The sequence below is a fragment of the Artemia sp. Qi Xiang Cuo genome, chromosome 3 (assembly GCF_049724085.1).
Source record: "Artemia sp. Qi Xiang Cuo chromosome 3, ASM4972408v1, whole genome shotgun sequence".
Classification (NCBI taxonomy): domain Eukaryota; kingdom Metazoa; phylum Arthropoda; class Branchiopoda; order Anostraca; family Artemiidae; genus Artemia; species Artemia sp. Qi Xiang Cuo.
In genome coordinates, this window is record NC_142796.1 from 45,944,143 (window position 1) to 45,966,443 (window position 22,301).

Sequence of the window (22,301 nt, forward strand, 5' to 3'; positions counted from 1 at the left end):
TTACCGATATAGTCTTAGACACTCCTTCAAAGGAAAACTATAACTTCTTAAGCTATTTGATGCCATATGTTTTCTGCGTATTTTTTGGTACTTTTTCACCCACGTTTCTTTTTTTTAATTTAACGCCAGCTACTCAAGAACTATATAGCTTCATATGGTGGTCCATTACGGTAGAAATTGAATTCCCAATTTTTCTAATTTCTTAAGATATACTGTTCAGTAAGTTTCCACCTAGACAATCCAAAAAAATAGATTTAATTGTCACTGTCTTCGGTGCTTTAAAAGGGAGCTGTTGAATTCAATAAAAAAAATGTTGTAGCTAGTCAGACTTTCAAGATTTTCTAGAAATCGGAGCATCAGCTACACACTCGAATTGGGTTTATAACAGTTTCCTCCTTTGATGGGGGAGGGTAGACACAAAAGAAAATTTTGTTCACTCATTATGTACATCTACTTCTATACTACTGTTAATGTATACAGTGCTTGAATAAGTTTCTTTTCTTCATAGTTTTTCTGGTTAATAGTTTTTTCAACATCTGTCCTTTTCGGTAGGTAACGAATTCTATAACACCGAATTAATGCAAAATTGTCATTTATTTTCAAGCCATATTAGTCACCAAAAGGATAGTTTTTGACCAATCGCAACTATTGTTTTATATTTCCTTTGCGCAATTATTTTGTTAATTATTATTTTCTTAAACACAAATTTTGGAACTAAATCACCAAACTCATTTTGTAATAAAACCATATACCATTGAAAAACTCTTAATTTGATATCTAGGCCAGTGATAGAGCCGGTTTGAGTTCCACAATCCTCTTCCTGAAACCATTTTGTCCCTGTCTCTGAGTCCACTGAAGAACTCATGACACTGCCATGCAAGGTTGCAAACGCAAACAGACATCTTGCAACCTCTTTAAGTCTTCAACTCCGGGTGCAAATCCCCCCCCTGGCCTAGACATTATATTTGGATTTGACAGCAAAACCGGAACATGATAATACAAGTTCTTTAATAACACCACAACAAAGGTACAAAATGAACAAATAACCTCGGTGAATTTTAAAGAGATACAAACCAAAACCTAATTAATGAAATAAATATCTCTCACCACTATAATAGCAATATAAAAGAAAAAAGGCTAGCATATGCCACACGCAAAATGTGCACAAAATCACTAGAATTGCAGGTATTAACACCACAAACTTTAAGGTTAGAAAATAAGAGTAAGAGGATATATGGGACCTGGCAAAGGATGATAGGAAGAACCGTACTAATGTTTCCCGGGATAACCCAGAACCACCCTATAAGAGAGAGAGAGAGAGAGAGAGAGAGAGAGAGAGAGAGAGAGAGAGAGAGAGAGAGAGAGAGAGAGAGAGAGAGAGAGAGAGAGAGGAGGGGCGGGTAAGACAAAATTCATGAATTTTACAAGTGTAGCAAAATTTAGTTCTTGAACATTTTGATCAATTACCTGGTCACGTGAACCCCAAGGACTTCAATGTGGGGTGGGAAAGGTATCTGATCCTTCGAACAGGCACGTAGGTCAGCCACAATGGCTGACCATTGCCATGGTCAGTCACCCTTCAAAATCTTATTTTTTTCTAATTTCTGGGGAACTCTCTTTCAAAATACCAAAATAATTTGTGTTATTTGCTTCTCCCACTCCCGAAGAAAATATCCAGCGTACGTGCCTGGTTTTGAAATGGCGCTTTTGGGATCGAAAATACAGATATATGCACATGTTTCGTAAAAAAAGAACAAAAATTGGAGAAAGGACTGTTCTTGATATGAATCTAATAAAAAAGGTCCCTCTCCCACGACTCCTCTAGGTGCAATAGTAGCCTTGACAAAATGAAAAGAAGTGTTAATAATCAGGTAATAGCCCAAAAAAAACCTAAGAATAAAAAAAAGGCAGCGTCATGAATTATTCCTAGGTCTCATCAACTCTTAATAGTGTCTTCTAACTAATATTATCGTAGGATCTTTTTACTTAGGGGAGCTATTAGCATCCAACTAATGACATTAGTAATGTAATGTCACATCACAAATGACATACAATGGATAAAAAAATAACTACTTGAGTTATTATTTACCGATCCGTGAAAAGTAGATGGGGGAACACCAATAAATCAACTCGTGGAGAAAAAAGAGCGCATCATTCATGTATCACAAAAACCTAAACCTGGAAGTCTTGCTTAGCCTGCAAGGAAAGAGAAAAGCAGGACGCCTCCTTCAACATGTTTCTTCATGTAAATTATACATATACGTTTGAAATTTGGGGAACTTTATCAAAGGTCGTCAAAATAGAAGGTTATAACAAGATAAGCTAGGGGAGTGCGCTTGACAACGTATTGAATAAAAGTTTCAAAGAGTTTATAATTGACGCCCAAAGATTTTAACATATCAAGCAGTTAGTGGTAACGAACTGTAAGTAAGTAGCGACCCGGCTCAATAGTAACCGAAACTCTATAAAAAACCAATATGATACCAAAAGATACATCAAAAGAATGAGGTTCTTATGCCGATTTCAAATATATAAGTTTCATCGAGATTAGTCCTACCCATCGAAAGTTACGCACCTGAGAAAAATTTGCCTTATTTTCGAAAAAAGGGAGAAACATGCTCTAAACGTCGTAGAACCTTAATGAAAATCACACCATCAGATTCAGCGTATCAGAGAACCCTACTATAGAAGTTTCAAGCTCCTATCTGCAAAAATGTGGAATTTTGTATTTTTTTTTTATTTTTTTTTTTTGCCAGAAGAAAGATTACGGATGCGTGTTTATTTGGGTTTTTTTTCCCAAGGGTGATCGTATCGACCCAGTGGCCCTATAATATCACGGGAGGGCTCATTCGAATAGAAATTAAAAGTTCTAGTGCCCTTTTTAAGTGACAAAAAACGGAGGGCAACTTGGCCCCCTCCCACGCTCATTTTTCCCCAAAGTCACCCGATCAAAATTTCGAGATAGCCATTTTGTTCAACATGGTCGAAAAATACAATAGCTATGTCTTTGAGGACGACTTAATCCCCCACAGTCCCTGGGGGAAGGTCTGCAAGTACCGAACTTTGCTCAATGTTTACATATAGTATTGGTTATTGGGAAGTATACAGAAGTTTTCAGGGGGATTTTTTCTGGTAGTTGGGGAAGGGGGGGGGGTCAGGGGTTACATGGGAGGATCTTTCCATGGGGGAAGTTTTCATGAAGGAAGGGATATTGCAATGAAAGGGGTGCCGGATTTCCCAGCATTATTTAAAAAGCGATCAGAAATTAAATAAAAACAACATTTTTTTTCAACTGAAAGTAAGGAGCAACATCAAAACTTATAACGAACAGAAATTATTACGTATATGATTGGGTCCACCCCCTAGTCATTATCTCGTTCTTTACACTAACATTTTTTTTCGTACTTTCATCAAAGATATTTATTCTAATTAACGACCTTTGCGGTTAAGGGGTCATTCTTAAAGAATTGGAACAAAATTTGGACTTTAGCGTAAAGAGCGAGGTATCGACTAGAGGGCAAACCCCCTAATATACGTAATAAAAATATAAGAATATAGAAGTTCGTTACGTAAGCTAATTCGTAAGTTATGTCAGATAAAAATTTCGAGAAAGCCATTTAGCCAAAAAAAGGAAAATTAATATGAAAATTTCGTTTTAATTATTGATGTACGGTGAGCCAAAATCAAAGCTGCATTAATTCAAAATCGTTTAGAAATTAAATAAAAAAGACAAGTTTTTTTTTACTGAAGGTAAGGAGCGACATTAAAACCTACAGCGAACAGAAATTATTTCGTATATGAAAGGGGCTGTCCCCTCCTCAACGCCTCGGTCTTTACGCTAAAGTTTGCCTCTGTCTCACTACTTTATTTTTTAAAACAATAAAAAACTTTAGCGTAAAGAGCGAGGCGTTGAGGAGGGGACAGCCCCTTTCATATACGGGATAATTTATGTTCGTTCTAAGTTTTAATGTCGCTCCTTACTTTCAGTTTAAAAAACTTGTTTTATTTATTTAATTTTTAAATGGAAGAACCGTGTTGTAACATATTTTGGTTCCTAACTTAACGAAAGGTAAGGTAGACGAAAGGTAAGCTGGAGAGTAGTGTTAGCTAACATTGTAGAGTTTTATGTTAGCGTTCCAAAAATTTTGACTTATTCTCCGTATAAATGAAACGTGAAGTAATACGTTTCGGTTTTTAACTTAGTATAAGGTAAGATAAATGGTAGGTAAGCTAGAACAGTGTTTGCCAATGTGTTGGATTTACGTTGTAAGGGCCTAACGCTAACGTTCCAAAGAATTTGAAATATTCTGCATTAGAATGAATCGTTCAGTACCATATGCTACATCAATGTAAGGTAAGGCATATAGAAGGCAAGCAGGGGAATAAAGAGTGGGGGAAGGGGGTGACGGATTAACGTTGCAAAGAGTTTATAGCAAATGTTTAAAAAAGTTTGCCCTATTCTGTGTATAAGTGAACGGTGTAGAAATATATGCTGGTTTTAACTGAACGAAAGATAAGGCAAATGGAAGGTATGCTAGGAGAATAAGGTTTGTCCATGTGCTTGAATAAAGTTGCAGACTTGAAGCTACAAAGCGTTAGAGGCACTTTTTATTGGAATGAACCGTTTAGTAATGTTTCGATTTCTAACTTAGACGTGTTTCGATATTCCTTTTATTAAGGATATTTTATATTGTAATCCTTCCATTTTCTAAGAAAGGTATATTTTATTGTTTTTTTATTACAAAACCGTTTTTTTCTTTTGGTTCCACTCCTTGCTCGGTCCGAACGACCTTTGAGAGCGATTTCATGGACTAAAAATTCATTTTTCCCCATTTTAACCCGTTGGTCCTAAGAGAAATTATAACAAATTAGAAGCACGCTTCAAATTTGATCTTATGTTCACCCTTCTTTTTTTAAGAAAGATAATTTTTTTTTTTTTTTTTTTTTATTAATTTGCGCAATCTATTAATTATCATATATTGTGCTAAAAAAAAAAAAATTCAAAAAAGTCTCACGTCTTTTGGGTCCTAGGAGGAATAAGAAAAACATGCAGGTGAGGGTTGGATTAAAAACAAGAAACATTGTATGTAGGAACGTATACTGAAGTTTCTGAATCCTCAAAATTTTGGGGAATGGAGAGCAGCTGACGCTGCTCAGAATTTTGGGGGAATATGGTGTTTCTAAATATGGTCAAGCGGAAGATTGTTTGTCAGTATGTCAGTTTAACGCTGCAGCTTGAAGAAGTAAAGTCAGATCGCAAAATCCAGAAAACTAACAACAGACAACGAATATCGACATCCGCACAACGGAAATTGTAACAGGGCTATGATCCCATTTACACACGAACTTACTTACTAAATACATCATCCTCCTTACTAAATAATAATAATACGCAAAAGTTAACGTGGGTGGCCAGGATCTATTCTTATTTTGGCACTCCTAGCAAAAGAACATTAAGTCAAACCCAGACAGACTTATTGTTGAGAAATCAGTAAAAAAAAAAAAAAATAAATAAATAAATAAAAAAAAAATAAAAAAATAAAGTTAAATAATGTAAAATATGAAAATACAAAAAGCGAATAGTGAATAAACATTATGTTATGAAATGAACGTTACATAATGTTACAAAATGAAAGCTATAGTTGGCACGTATGACCACGTGGCGTAGAAAATTAACTTTTCCGAAGAGGTTCACAATCGATAGTGGCCCGTACCAATGCGAACGCAGGTTCTTGCAGAGGGCAAAAAAGGGTTTGGGGCATTATATTTTCTTAGGTGAGGGCCAAAAAAAGTGTACTCTACTTGACCTAGTAGAATTTAAGAAAGACAAACTTGTAAAGCCTTGTAGAGGGCCTTAAAAGTTTGAAAATAGTTAAAGCTTTTAGATATTTTATGTAATGTCCATTAAAGACGGAAAATAGATTAAGACGTCCAAAAAATGCCATGTGCAAAAAATTCAATACAGCTGAGATACATTTGTTATTTAATAAAATTAAATAAAAAAACAAGTTTTTTCAACTGAAAGTAAGGATCAACATTAAAACTTAAAACAATCAGATATTATGACGCATATAAAGAGGGTCTCCCCCTCCTCAACACCTCTCTCTTTACGCTAAAGCTTTTTAGTACTTTTAAAAAAGCGTCTTATTGTTCTAATTAAACAGCCCTTGTGTTTCAGGAGTCATTATTAAATAATTGGGACAAAATTCAAAGTTTAGCGTAAAGAGCGAGGACAGTAGGGTTCTCCGATACGCTGAATCTAATGGTGTGATTTCCATTGAGATCACGTGGCTTTTAGGGGCTGTTTCCCCCTTTTTTCCAAAATCAGGAAAATTCTCTCAGACTCGTAACCTTTAGTGAGTAAGGTTAAAGTTGATAAAATTTATACATTTGAGATCAGCATAAAAGGATAATTCTATAGATATATCCACTGGTATCAAAATTCCGTTTTTAGAATTTCGGTTTCTATTGAGCCGCGTCGCTCCTTACTTACAGAACTGTTTGATATGTGCTTAATAGATGACATAGTCCAGAAAATAGGAAATATTTCACGTAGTTACAAGTTTAGAAACAATACAAAGTATCAAGAACATCTAAATACGGACTTTCTATGGTCTGCGGACTCGTCTCAGGTCTAATCATATCTGAAAACGTGACAGCCTACGATTTTCTTGTGATTGTTTCAAAATATTAACCTTGTAGTACAATGTCAGATTTCCGTTAGTGCTGCCACATTAAACTGTGAAAACAAATGAGCAAAACTAACTTGAAAAATTTGATAACTCTTTTGTCAATAAAAACTCAAACACTAACACCAGTTGATTATAAAAAAAAGACAACTACGGAAGCTATACCTTCTTCTTAAGCTGTTTTGTGTCACATTTTTTTTTTTTTTTTTGCTTAATTTTTTCTGGGTTTTAACTCAGTTGTTTTTTTTTTTTTTTTTTTAATTTGGCACCCACTACTACCTACGGAAAAGTGTATAGCTGCGTATATGCGGTTCTTTTCATTCAACTTAAGTTTTTTTATTCTATTGTTTCAAGACATATATGATTATAATAATTTCCAATCAACCATTTCAAACAATGAAATTTCATTTCCACTGTCCTCAGTACTTTAATTAAATGGAAAAGGCGCTCTCTGGAAAACACATGCTGTTTTCATTTGAATTGGGTGACATATTGGAGACTATTCCAGGATTGAGCTTTTAAAGCTTATAAAAAGCCTTTTTCAAAGAATACAAAGCTTATAGTTTTGAAAGGCTTACAGAAAATAACATCCAATTTGAAATAAAGTATAAGGAAGGACTTATTCGAAATGAAAGAGTTAACGAAAAGATTAAGGACATGACAAGGGAGAAAAAGAAGATGATGTTTTTTGTTTTGTTTTAACCTCTTTCTGTAACTTGGACATAACTAAACTTATAGCCACTGAATACTTGTACTTATATTGGCAATTTAAATTCTTTTACTTTTCAAAATATATATTTTTGTCCTTAGAGAACTGAGAGAGAAATAAAAGAAAAATGAATAAAATAAACATTACATTAAATCAATTGTAAATATCAGGGGGGTATACAAGAGGAGGGGCTAGGGATATAATTACCTCAATAGGGTTCTTGTCTTATTAAACATATCTCGATAACTTCAATCAGTCTATTTCGATTTTTGACAATAGCAATGTTCAAAATTGCGAATTTGGTATTTATAATTAAACAAATGAACATATAGAAAATGTGTGCAATATAAGGATGCGTTTTCCTGCCCTTGCTGAGATATTTCTGACCCTTTCCTCTATATATTTAAAAAACACTCTCGAGAAAAATTTCTGGTCTTAAGACCCCCCCCCCCCCCGTTCAAATATCTAAATAAGCCCCTGTTGAACATGTAGGTTATGACAGGTATGTGCACATAAGGGGGGGGGGTATATGGACCAAAGACCAAAACATAATGATGTTCTACAATATTTCGCATTGCTTTGTATGATCATCACACACTTTAACTTTCTTGCCCTTTTTCAAAATCACCCTCCCTTCTTGAATGCGCCCCAGCGCAGTGCCTGTACTAGTAAATCGCAGCTACCAATTCTGATCCTATTGATAGTAGTCAAGCATCAACCAGTAAAAAAAAAGCAAAGGATAACAGAAATTCCTGAAAAGTTCCAAATTGCTTCATTATGTAGTATAATCTCCACTAAAATGCCTATGCTAGCTTTTATTATTTCTAAAAAAAAAAAAGAGAAACCCATAAAAGTCCATAGGATTATTCTATTGCTACTCAAAATATACAACAACTTCATTGACATACAAATCTCGAGCACAAGAATTTTTCCAGATGAGAAAAAAAAGCGGGGGGGAGGGGGTAAATCAACCCAAAAGAATAATGGCCGTCCTACAGTTTTCGAATAATATAACGAAGGGTTTGGGAAAGAGCGGTGATGCTAAGAAAAGAATATGTTCAGCTATGTCTTAAAAAAAGCAATTCAACTACGAAATGAAACTATGACTTAACTAACAATGTTCATTCATCTAAAGGACTTCATCCTATTTGAGGGAATAACCGATCTATTCCAAGGGGATATTAGCAATATTAGATTTCCTGATTTAGTTGGATAAATCTAAGGATCAATTAAAACATTCTTTGTCCTCTCTGCCTGTGTGGTTTGGCTTAAGCGAAAAGGCTCTACCTATTCGAAGAACTTAGGCCTATTTGACGGACTATCCGATCTATTCGACGAAGAAAGATTAGTAACAACATTGGATTTCCTGGCTGGGCAACTCTAAGGATCAAGAAACAATTCTTTATACTCCCTGGGCATGTGACCTGGCTTACTTAACTGGGTTCTATCTTTTCGAAGGACTTGAACCAATTTGAGGGACTATCCTATTTATTCGAGAGGGGAGGGGGAGGGGATTAGCTAACACCATATTTTATTGGTTTATACGGTGAGATTTTTAGTAGTCTGATAAAGTATCCACTGTTTATCCCCTTGGCGCAAGATGCTTGGTTTGGTTGACAAAGGTTTACCTACTTGAGGGAATTATAAACGCTTAAGGGAACATCTAATCGAGGGTGAACTACAACAATCGATTTTCAGGGCTCAGGGTTCAATTTTTTTAGGAGTCTCAGTACAGAGCGACATACTCGTTATCCTTCCCACGTAAGTCACTTGGTTTAAATACCAGGGGTATACCTACTCAAGGGACTTCTACTACCTGATAGGTGAGAAGGTACTAGGTGCTACATATTGGAGGAGGAGACCAAGGTCGTATCCAGGGGTGTTACCCGGTTTGAACCCCCCCCCCCCGAAATTTTTGACCGAGTCAAAAATTAGCGTAAGCCGAGGATTGAAATCAGCTTACGCAGGATGTTAGACAAAGTCCACGGGAAAAAATCGGGTACCCCCCCCCCGAACAAAAATCCTGGATCCGCTCTTGGGGGAAACTATCAACATTGAAATTGCATTATTTATTTGGATAAACTTGTCGGCAGTTGGAGAAGGGAGGAAAATTTTATCCCACCCCCCATTTAAGTCACTTGGCTTACTCAAAAACACCAATCCTTTTTTCGTTTTGCTAAAAAAAATGACAATCTTACAATTCAATATATAGTTCACGCATTTTGCTAACCAAGCAAAAAAAAAGCTAAACTGAAAGATGTGGTTCCACAGTTTCATGTAAATAGATTGAAAAGTTTTCCACCAAAGTTGTCTCTCTAAGTTTTAACTAGATAATATGGACTAAATTTTGCAGATGCTACAGTACCTTCCCTGATTCTATTTTATAGTTGTATGAAATGTCTAAGCTCAGAAATGTCAGGCATCTTGAATAATTAAGTGGACTTGATAACAAGATAAGGACAAATACAGATTTTTGAGAAGGAGAGCGACAGATGGATAGATCAATAAAGCAATACCCCTATTCCAAAGTATGCTCCGTAAACATTAACTGTGCTTGCAGGGTTCTATAAACTACTTAAAATTTGAAAGATTTCAAAAGTAATAACAATATAGAGGTTACAAAAGTATAAAGACTTAACCACAAAGAAAAAATTATTATTACAAATCCTTATAAGGGCCTAGTAGCTGTAGACGCTTCTCCTCCACCCCATCTTTAAAACTACACTCTCTACCCCTTCCATTTACTTCAAATTTCCTTTAAATCCTTCTTTATGCCTTCTTCCCAACCCATTGAACCTGTTTTCTGTTTAGCCCCAGAAGGATGATCAAATAGATGCACCAAAATCGCCATTTATTAATACAAATGCTCAGAAGGTTTGACTTTTCCCAAAAAATTGGCTATGAAAAATACACTAATTTTGAAGAATTCAAAGTAGAAAAACCACCACAAACCCCTAAATGGAGCAAACATGCGCCATCTGGTCATACTGCACCAAGTTACAACAAAATAAAATAATTAAATTAGATTACATCTGGGAATAAATACTGCTACTTTTTACGTTTTTATTTCAATTTAGATTTTTTTTTTGGGGGGGGGGGGGGGGTTACAAATTTCTGGTACCTGTTGAAGACGATTTGATTAAACACCAAAAATATAATTTTAATTTTAACTAAATAATTAAATGGAATAATCTAGCACTTTAAATAAATAATCGAACCAAAAATAAAGTTTTATTTTTATTTCAGTTTCACTGGAATGATTAGTTTGCGTTGTTCTTTACACACTTTTTTCCTTTTTTTTTATAATAATTTCTGCATTTATCGAATTTCGTTTTGTCAAGAGCTGGCTACCGCACAGACAAAAAACAACAACAAACAAACAAAAAACCCTTTATTTATAGGGGAGGGGTAGGGGGCCACGGTTTAAAACAAAAACTGTGTTTCAGAAAACGTCATATTTTTTTCCAAAATCGCAAATAATGCACTCGGATAAATTTCTGGCACACTACGAGGAAGGAGCGGGGGATTTATTAAGGATTTCAACGGAAGGATGTTTAAGATTTCCGGATTCTTCCCGGAAATTTCCAGATAATAACAAAAATGAAAGGAAACAAAATTGGGATGAACTTAAAATAAATCAAATTAGAATGGAATGGACAAATCCAAGAGTAGGTATATAAGAGATCCTTGCACAGAAAAACGAATAAAAAGACACAGTCAAAGAAGACAACTTGAAACAACACGAAATAAAATTGTTCAACTAAATTATTAGGTTCATGGAGGAATCATAAGGGGGAATGTTTAAAATCAGCTAAGAAAGCCTTGTGAATAATAATGAAAATGGAAAAAATTGATAAAATACTATAAAACAAATTAGAATGTGAAGATCTAAAAACTAATGGCTAAGGGATCCTTGCACGAAAATATGAAGAATAGAGAAAAAGACCAGCTAAGATGGAAAACAAGCTGAAACGTCACACTGTGAAATAAACTCAAGTTTTTAGAAAGTCTTTTCTCTGTTTTACTAGTGGTACTAGGTGTTTTTCTAGTGGTACTAGAAAGTCATAATCCACCTCTTCTAAAAGAGAGTTATGAAGGCTCTAGTTAGCCTCTTCTGAATTTTTGCTAAGTCTTTTGCTTTTTTTGACGAGACGGTACTAAAGGAAAACTAAAACCAGATCCTTCTTTCTCCACTTCATATTTACCATCTGATTTTATGAGTATAGTTGTCCGACTAGGGGCAGAATACGGAACGAACGGTCTTGGACTTACTGCGGAATATATATTTCGATTATCCTTATTCCCAAAGTTGATAAGTGATGATTGAACATCATTTTTGTTAGGAGATGATATTGATGTAACTAGTGATCGCTTTTCAGTACAAAGATCATCACCCAAGAATGTTTTGGTCATATTGATATGAATTTCTTCCTTTGAAAATTCCTTCCTTCGCGACTCAATTCTTTCAGATACGGTCTTTGTAATAACAGGTGAGTCAGAAGAAACTGAGCTCAAGTCCTTTAACCTATGAAGTCCAACTTCTTTATCAACATCTTTGAATTCTTGTAAATTCAAAGAGGCATTTTTTTCACGAAGGGATAAATTTGGACTGCTTTGTTTAGCAGGGTTATACCCTATTTGCAAAACTTTATCTTTTGTTAGCTCATGATTCTGAGGGAGCGGCTTCGATTTAAGTATCCCGACATGATCAGCCTCATCTTTCGACCTCGTATTTATCTGGCAGCATCCCAAATTAGAGGTTAAACCACGAGCAAAATTAAATTGTTTATCGACTAATACAAGCGAGGTAGCAAACTTCTTAACAAGTCCTTGCTGTGCAGAGTCACCCTCTTTGAACAAAGAATTATCATTTACAGCTTCTTCTTCATTGCAAGCTAGTTGTTTTGACCTAACAAACTGAAAATTGTTTTTAAATTCAACCGCTTTAGATAGACTATCTACCTGTTCTTCAAGAGCTACGTCATTAGCCGAGTCCTTAACAGTCGTCAAGGAAGAGATAGCAGGACCAAATCCTGGTGATTGAGAATTAGTCCCTATTGAAAGAGGCAACATATTTCTTTTCATTTCGGTAGGTGATGTAACTTCATTGACGCGAATCAAAGAAGAAATTACTTTTCTAGCCGACAAAGAAGCTATTAATCCTGAATGGCTTACAGTAAGAGGAAGATTCATACTGTTCTTTAAAGCTTGTATATCTGGGGATGACGTAGCCAAGGGGGGTTCATTTTCAGATTTTGTATCCAAAGGACTTTTAAGTTTGTTTGAACCTGTCTCAGAAGCAGTCGACAAAAAAATTGAATCCATTAGCGATTCTTCTTCAGAATGATCAAAGAAGTTTTTGTATATCTCAGTATTTATGTTAAGGCGTGGTTTGGGAGAGACCGGCATACCCTTTTCAGATTTTTCAACCAAGAGACATTTCGTTGTCTTTGAACTTGTCTCAGAAGCAGGCGAAGACAAATTTGAAATCATTAGCGATAATTCTTCCGGTTCATCAACTATATTTCTATATTTTTCATTATTTACTTTAAGACGTGGTTTAAATGGAATAATCACGCCTTTTTCAGATTTTGTATCCAAAAGTCTGCTAGTTTTGTTTGAAATAGTTGCGAAATCAGTCGACGACAAAATTGAATCCTCAAAAGATAGTTTATCACGTTGATGAAATAAATTTTTAGGCATTTCGCTTTTTATTTCAAGGCTTGGTTTAGGCAGCGTGGCCGAATCTTTTTCTGACTTCGTGTTAACTAGACAGTTAGATTTACTTGTAATTGTTTCAGCAGCAGGCGATGGCAAATCTGGGCCCAGGAAAGAAATGCCAGACTTCAGTTCATGCTGATCAAGCGACTTATCGGAGATTTCAGTTTCAGCATTAAGGATTGAGTTTGGCGGGTTAGCTAAGCGATGCTCTGATTTTGAGCTGTTAGAAATTGTTTCATCAATGGCATCGGAGGACAATGAATTCATGAAGGAAGTATCAGACTTAAACTCGTATTGAAGAACAATATTATTAGGGATTTCATTTCTTATTTTAAATCGTGGCTTAGGTGGGACAGGAGGTCTTTTCTTCTCAACAGACGAGCAGAATTCTGCAGGAGGCTCCATAATTTTTATTGAATAATCTGACGCAATTCCGTCAACGTTAAAATTATTATAAACATTCTCATAATCCCTCGGTACAAATGAGATGGCACAGCCATCACTTTCCTTAACACATGTACCTATTTTAGGTTTACATTCTGTAACAGGTTGAAAAGTTAAACCATCATCAGTAAAAGCACAGTCCTCATACTTCCTAGTGCTCTGTGAATGTGACAAATTTGTGGTCTGCGATAGAGCGCTGAGCTTAGTGCTCTGTGATAAATTTGTATTATTCTCAGACGAAATTAAACAGATACCACCGTCACTACCTGACATAATGGGTGGTGTCATTTCATGATCAGAATTGATACCCAACGAAAAGGTTTTAACACCATCACCAGAGAGTTCGCCATCACCAGGAATCTGGATATCAACTTTTCGTGTCACATCGTTTGCTCTTTTTGATTTACGTCTTCTTGCTGGTTTTTGCGGACTTTCCCCGCTATGAGTATTGAAACTCCCATGGTGAGTCATTGGAGCAACTCTATAAACACTATCCAAGCTTCCATCATCACCAACTGAACAATCAGAGCCAACTGAAATACTAAACCCCTCCTCTTTAATATCTTGCAATGGGGAAAATCTTTTGACAATCGACTTTCCTCCCTCTGTTGTCCAATGTGGATTGCTAAAAGGATCAACAAATATTTCTTTATTTAAAATGGTACCACTTTCCCAACATGAATCCACCCAAGGGGGTGAGAAAATATCTTTTTTGTTGCTTACCTGCGATGGCAAAGTTGATGGCAGGGATGAAGGGGGCGGCGGCACAGTCGGAATGGATGGCATCTCGGCTGACGAAGGCAATGGTTTGGCTACACCAAGTCTAACCATGCCTCTCGGGGCCCCCTAGATTAAAAAAATAGGAGACATTATTCAGCTGAGGTTAAAAAATGAAATAAATATATTTTCTATTTACTTCCCTCAAAATCAAGGAGTATATAAAATACATAAGCCAAATTGCAAAAATAGTCCAACAAAGCAATTATTTAAAATAGGCTTAAAAACATGACTGAAACAACATACGAAAAAAAAAAAAAAAAATCAAACCTCAAAATCTATTCAAATTCTAGAAAACCGAAGAAAAGGTCATGCATAGAGAATATTTTCAGACATGCGATAAAAAGTATCTATCTTAATCATAGCGAATTCCAACGGCTATTTTAAATGTCGAAACTAGTTTGAAGTTGCAAAAAAAAAATATTAGAAAACCAAACAGGGCCATATCCAGGATTTTTTTCGGGGGTTGGGGGGGGGGGGGTACAAAAAACCTTTCAAAATGCATGAAAAATTTGTTTATATTTATTTTTATTACGTTTTTAAGATTCGGGCAAACATTTCGGGGGGGGGGGGGGGGGTCAGCCCCCCTATCCCTGGATACGACCTTGAAACCAAGTAAAAATTTACAATGGCAAACGAGAATTGATAAAAATGACAATTCTTAAAATCTAAAAAAACAAGGGAAGAACATAGAGCATGCTGAAGGGGAACTGCGTTAAAAAGAGAACTCAAAATATTACAACGATAGATACCAAGTAACCCTATTATTCAACCAAATACCTTTCTAATCTTTTCTAAAATATATACAATTAGCATCGAATTCGAATATCGAGCTGAATCACAATAAGGTAATCCCAGATAAAAAAAAAAAAAAAAAAGTATCAGAAACCGGGAATGAAACGCAAATTAGTTCAGCTCAACCATTACCATTGATGGGAAATACTGACGTTTTTAATACTAATAGAAAGGGCTTTATCTTTAAGCTTACTAGAAAGGGAATAAACATTATTAACTTGACTAGCTTTAGAACGACTTAATAAAATATTATCATTAGCACGTGCAATGAAAGACACATCCCGTCCGCAAAAGATAAAGGTTGCAGATAGCAACCAAAGATCCTCCGTCAAACACATCAAAATACAAAGGGATAAAGTTCCATCTTGTCTCGACGAACAGAAATCGTACTAGCGAAAGAATCAGAAGTAAAGAATATAATTAACAAAATGAAAAAAAAAATGAAAAAAAAATAAAATAAAAAACATAATAAATAAAAACAAAATAAATAAATATTTATATAAAAAAATAAATAATGTATTATTATATAACATTATTATAACAAAATAAATAAATATATGAAAGTGCTCTAGCACCAGGCGAATGGGATAAAAAGGCAAGTTTTTTTCGCAATCCCTTGAAGATGAAATTTGAAAGGCAGTTTTTCATGAACTGGCTACATTTTTTGCCTTTGCGATTCTGTCAGTTAAGCATTAGTTAAACATAAGGTAAAAGGGGGGAGAGCAAAGCAACAGTAGCAAATTTGTTGAGATTTGACAGTACCTTCTGATGTGCAAATGAAAAGAAACCAGAGGCGCCCCTTCCTCTTACCTATGACCCGAATTACGGATGGACTTATTTCAGTCTACTTCTGGGCTCGAGTGTCTTCAGTAAACACAAATTACACTGTAGCCTTTAGGGAAGTGAGTCGGCAAACCAATTTTCATTTGTGGCAATTATTTATCTTGTTAATTTTGACTTCATTATTCATTGTAACTTCTGTTTGTTTTATGTTTTGATTTCTTTATTCGTACCAATATTTGTTTGTTTATCAGCTAATTTGTGCCCTTCCAAAAGTTTTACTAACGATCTTTACTTTTGGTTGAGGAAATTTAAAATTTTCCATGTGTTTTTAGTTCATTTATTCTATGGTCCATTTATTTTATTCTATAAATAAGGAAAGCTGGTCAAAGCTTTCTATTTTGTGAACAACTAAAGACGTTAGAACACATCGATTTTTACAATTTAATCTCCAAATATTCTACCCATGTGAAATCTTAATTATGCCGAGTTTCTCAATGACTTTCTACCAGCATTAGGACTCTAGCAATATAAAGGTCTTGTCAAATTTGTAGAGAAACAGTCATGAAAATGGCCCCCTTGCTATTTAAAGCTTCAATGCTTTTCCAGGCTGGCCAAATGTGCTAACTATTTGTTTGACTAAAATATTTGTCTTTATTTATTTATAAATCTTTGATCTTTGGGTCTAAGGTCTGTGGGTCCAACGAAAAGAAATTGATTAGACCCTCTTGCCCTTTCAATCTCCATTGCTTTTCCTGACACGCAATACTAACATATTGTTTGCAAAATTTTTTACTATTTATCTACCTAAGGTCTTTGGGGCGAACAGAAACGAATTGAATAGATCCACTTGCCCTTTCAAGCTTCATTGTCCTTCCTGGGAGACAAAAAAATGTCTGCAAGTTATGAACTTTGCCCATTGTTTACATATAGTATTGGGAATTATACAGACGTTTCCATGGGGGATTTTTTCTGGTGGGAGGGCAGGTCGGGGGAGGGGGTAACGTGGAAGGATTTTTCCATGGGGAAAGAGAATTTCCATGAAGGGGGCGCTGGATTTCCCAGCATTACTTAAAAAACAACTAGAAATTAAATAAAAATACAAGTTTTTTCAACTGAAAGTAAGGAGTTACATTAAAACTTAAAACGAACAGAAAATATTACGTATATAAGGGGGTTTGCCTCTCCTCAATACCTCACTCTTACAATAAAGTTTTTCAACTTTTAAAAGAGGTTATTATTCTAATTAAACAGCCTTTGTGATTCAGGATTCATTCTTAAATAACTGGAACAAAACAACCCCTCCTCAACGCTTCGCTCTTTACGCTAAATTTTGACTCTTTCTCACAACTCTATTTTTCAAAACAATAAAAAAAACTTTAGCGTAAAGAGCGGAGCGTTGAGGTGGGGATAGCCTCTTTCATATACGGAATAATTTCTGTTCGTTTTAAGTTTTAATGTCGCTCCTTACTTTCAGTAAAAAAAAAAACTTGTTTTTTTTATTTAATCTAATTAATAAATGTGTCTCTGCCTATTTATCTATCTAAGGTGCTTGGGTATGTTTGAATAAGCTGTTAAAAGTTTTGAGCGCAACCAAAGACGTTAGATATTTACACTTTAATCTCCACATATTCTAGCCAAAGGAAATCTAAATCTTGCCCGGTTATTTTTTACCAGTATTTTACCAGCACTTAGATATTACCAATTGAATCACCAGAATTTTACCAGTTTTCTCGACGTTTGGAGTTTATTAAAATAAGGGGCTTCTACCCAGGGGCATCAAATCACATATATGCAGAGTGGCAAATGCAATATTTAGTTTCCATAGGGGGGGAGGGCAATTTTTTTATTTTTGAAATGAAAATACAAAAAAAATCAATGAACATGCCAAACAAGCTATTTTTAAGCATCTAGAGAGGAGAGGGCAGTTTATCCGCCCCGTCAATTGACGTAAGTGCTAAGAATGTTCCAAAAAAGAGAAAAGAAAAAAGAGAAACACTTCAAAAGCTGTGAAACTATTATCTACATTTTATGGTTCTGGGGTTATTTCTGCTCGTGAGCATTTTAAAAAGAATAACTTAAAAGTAGCAATACAGCGGGATGCAGTTAAACTGGAAGCAGCCTGGAAATCTAATAGATCATGCCCCTGGAGTGTGTTTTCAAGTGCCAATCTTACTACTTCTGGGTTTTCATGACTTAGGAAAATGCATAGAAGACGGGTCTATGCCTGCCTAACTTTGAATAAAATATGGTCTTCATTAACTTAGGTTTGAACCCATTTTTTTTAAATGAAGGTTTTGCAAACCTGATTTCCCTGATATGGATGGAATTTTAAACTTTTTTTTCTTTCAATTTAAAAAGAGTTTTTCAATTTCTTTTAAGACCTCATAAATAAGTATTCGCCAAAGGTACAAGACCCACACATTTTTGAGGTTCCATTTGTGCTGTAGACTAATTTCTGTATTTAAGCATGAAGTACAACTACAAGAGAAAAAATGGATAGAGAACAATAAGAATTTAAAATCATATAAAGCACATATTAAGAAGAGATACCTAAGACAGAGTACATAAAGAGCATTAAAAAAGGATAAATAAGCATACAATAAGTGTTGCCCATAATATTATCTGAATTTGACGATTCTGATGATATCCCAGCTCTTGAGCGTTTAAAAAGATTAATTTAGTGGATTTGCAAATTTGGGAACATGAGCGGGAAAAAGAGCATTGAACAGCATATAAAGTATAGAACATAGCTAAAGCATACAAATGAACATCTAACTGAATTCAATTATACTAATATGGTTCCTGCTGGTAAAAAAAAAAAAAAAAAAAAAAAAAAAAAAAAAAAAAAAATTTCTCATGCAAATATTTAAATCAGCTGATAACCCCAGCTCTTAAGAATATGTCTACTTACAACAGGGACCGTCAAGATCATTATACAACAAATACTGATAGGCTAATTAATGAGTTTCAGGGCACCACTTAAGCATCTTTTATAGTTGACCACTATGCCCCCACGTTTGGAATATACGGCCAGAATGCATGAAAGAAGCTCTTAGTTCTTGCTTTCAAGTCACGGTCAAATAAGATTCTTTTATCTCGGAATGAATTTGATGAGTGACCCGCACTAGGTTATCATTGCATTCAACGCATTATTCGTTTTTTCCTCTTTGTTTTATTAATTGAATTTATAGCGTTTGAGTAATTCGGTACGAGTCCATTGAGAAAATATAATTGAAGACTGTCGCTCATTCTTTCAATCTAATCGCTTTTCTTGTGGGCAAAATGTGGATAGTGTTTTATGTTCATATAATAAATGTAGCTATCTCTCTTTCACTTTCTCTCTCTCTCTCTCTCTCTCTCTCTCTCTCTCTCTCTCTCTCTCTCTCTCTCTCTCTCTCTCTCTCTCTGTCTCTCTCTCTCTCTCTCGTCCTCCCTTCCTCTCCCTCTTCGCAAATGATTTAATGAAATTTGAAACTCCTGCTTTTGAAAATCTGTTTGTTTATAGGCTTTTTTTACTCATAAACATAATGTAGAAATAGGGACAATATAAATCATGAATAGAACACAGGGGAATCTTTTGTAATTCGCTATTATAGTTTTCATGTTTGGTTCTTACTTTCTAATTACATAAAAAAAACCTAGTTTTCCAGTTTGAAGGTGGAGGCTAAAAATTTCCTCTTATACCAGGAGTGATTTTGGCGAGTAGCTAACTCCAAATTGTCATTGTATTCAAATTATTGTTCTCTATTTTTCTTATTCGAATTTTTAGTGTTTGCGTAGTGTAGAATGAGTGTTTGATTCCGTGTGTGTTTTGTCAGTGTTCTATGCGTGTGTCTGTGTTTTGCGTATTTGGGAATGAGTGTTAAATGATTGTTCTTGAATAGCCCCACATGCTCTTTCAAGTTTCACTTCCTTTTGTGGCAGGCCAACTGTGTACCGCGTTTGTTTCATTAAGATACTAACTCTATTGTCTTTGAGTTCAACGACCTGAAAATGCAAGGTATGTTCAATTTAAACGAAATAAGAACAGCTTTTCGATAAAACATTCGACAATATATAAACATTGTAAAAGATTGAAAAAGTACTCATACTACGTTCCTTGAACAATTTAATTCAAAGATTAAAAATACTTGTGGAGCGCCTATAAGAGCTAAGGCTCTCTACAACGGTGCAGCATCGACCCGTGTTTATAACGCATTTGTTATCCTACACGTACTGTCTTGAACCCATTTTTGGAGGCTGCTTACCGAGAAGGAAAAAAAAAATAATTCGTAGTGTTTTTTTACAGTACGCGAAGCTTTGCCTAGTAGTTCCAATTTGGGCTTGTAATCGAATCGTTACCGGTAGATATGGGATAGCTGACCCGAATCTCACTGCATCGATACGGTTTATAGCTTTTTTGTAATTCGCTTCAAGTGTGAACATATCGTGCTTATTAGATTAAAAGGTAAAGCCTTCAGAAGTCCGTGAAAAAAAAAAACAAGAACGAAAAACAATTCACAAACAACTATTAATTGAACCTGTATTTTCAAAAAGCCCAATTACAGTATTGAGTAATTCTTTAGGCAAAAGAAAAATAAGCCCTTAAAAAGTTAGAAAACAATTAGGACAGTAGGAATCAAAATAAATGCTTCCAGGTGTGAACGCACACTTTCCTCCAACTGGTGTACATCTCAGAATATCACGTGTGCCACTAAGTTCCACCAAACTTAGTGCAAGTTCCGACACTCTTGGCACAATTTCGCCAAGCTTGGCATAGACTACCTGGTGAACTCGATTTCACAAAGTGTGTGCCCCCTCGGGGGCGCACACAAAGTATTCAGAATCATATTATTACTTGTAATTTATTTTTCTTTTAAAAATTTTAATATTTTCTTTTCGTTTTAGTCATCAGATATCACAAGACGTAATCGGAAGACACAATTCAGAAGACTATATTCAATGCTGCTCCTTTCAACTGAACGTCACCTATTTTTTATTTCTAAGGCTGTCCGCATTTTTTTTCTCTCACTCCAAGGCTGGACATAACTTTATTTTTAATCGTAGAAATAATTTTCCATGTGAAAATAGTTACCTATTCTATAGGAATTTATCTTATTTTCTTATTCTACACGTTTTGTATCCATGTTTTATTTACGTAACGGCTCTTTCGTAACGGCTTTTATTTAGTAACGGCTCTTTCTGGAATTCGGCCAAGTAACGGCTCTTTCTGGAATTCTGGAATAACGGCTCTATCTGGAATTCTAGGTTCCTCTGGTGGCACACTAAGAACTCGTTAATGAGCATTTTCAATTCTAAATAAGAATTCGTACAGGTTCTTTGAAGGATGAAAAAACAAGATGACAAAAACTAAAGAAATTTCTGTATGTAGCCCTGTTCATCGAGCTCCATATTCGTCAACACCTCGTTCAATTCAATGAGTTTACAAATTACAAATTACAATCAAATTTAGGATAAGGCATTTCCTAGAATCAATATCTTTCGTAATAAAGATGAAAGACTCACTTCACTTTCATCAAGTACCCTCTTTAATCAGAATGAGTTGGAGCATTGATAATTAAAAAATACACTAAACTAGGTTTTCTTTGATTTTACATTCATTCATATGTCTAGGCAATCGGATCTTCCAGTTTTCTTCCAATCGGGGAAAGAAGGATATGCATTGAAAGGATTCGTCATTACAAAGATCTGATTTATATCCAATGCGTAAGAATAGTGATGAAGATCTTGCCAACCTCTTTGATATTTGCGAAGAACTGAAGGAGTTGAGATTTGGGCTCTTTGGCATATATGATTGAGAGAAGTTTGCCTAAAATGTATCAAGGACCAGGAGGTTTTGGAACTATAAGATGGGCGCAAGAGCAGACCCAGGATTTTTGTTCGGGGGGGGGGGGGGTTACCAATTTTCAACGCGGTTTTCGACTAATTTTACTGGTTTTTACTAAGGTTTCACTAATTTTCGACTCGGTCAAAAATTTCGGGGGGGGGGGGTCAAACCGGGTAACCCCCCCTGGATACGGCCTTGGATAGGCGTATTAGATTGTACGGAATATAAGGAGATATTTGTAAGGGTGTGTAAGTTAATTGTTAACGTATGAATTTTGAGTAGCCAAAAGGGTATTAAAAAGATTTTAGTAGTTTATTTATGTGTTATTAAAGAAGGATTAGAATGGCGTGCCTAAAGATATTGTAAGGGCACAGCATTCTACTCCTCCTAGGTTTGTTATGGGATTGGGGGAAGATCGGGAGGATGGTGTATAGTTGATTGAGAACAAGGTTTTAAGAAAAATATTTCTGTATTATTGATGTATTTCCAGGGTGAAAGGGGTGCCCTATGGCGGAAGGGCACCCTGCAAAACTGGGAATGGTATTTTTGTGGTTTC

General features: G+C 35.3%; 1 protein-coding gene across 1 annotated transcript in view; it reads right to left on the bottom strand.

The window, feature by feature from the left end:
• Positions 1–22,301, bottom strand: part of LOC148954169 (multiple PDZ domain protein-like) — a 416,101-nt gene that overhangs the window by 193,603 nt on the left and 200,197 nt on the right. Inside the window, exon 18 of the mRNA XM_089086188.1 lies at positions 14,287–14,409. Coding sequence (XP_088942314.1) covers positions 14,287–14,409 — 123 coding nt within the window. The remainder of the gene's footprint in view (positions 1–14,286; positions 14,410–22,301) is intronic.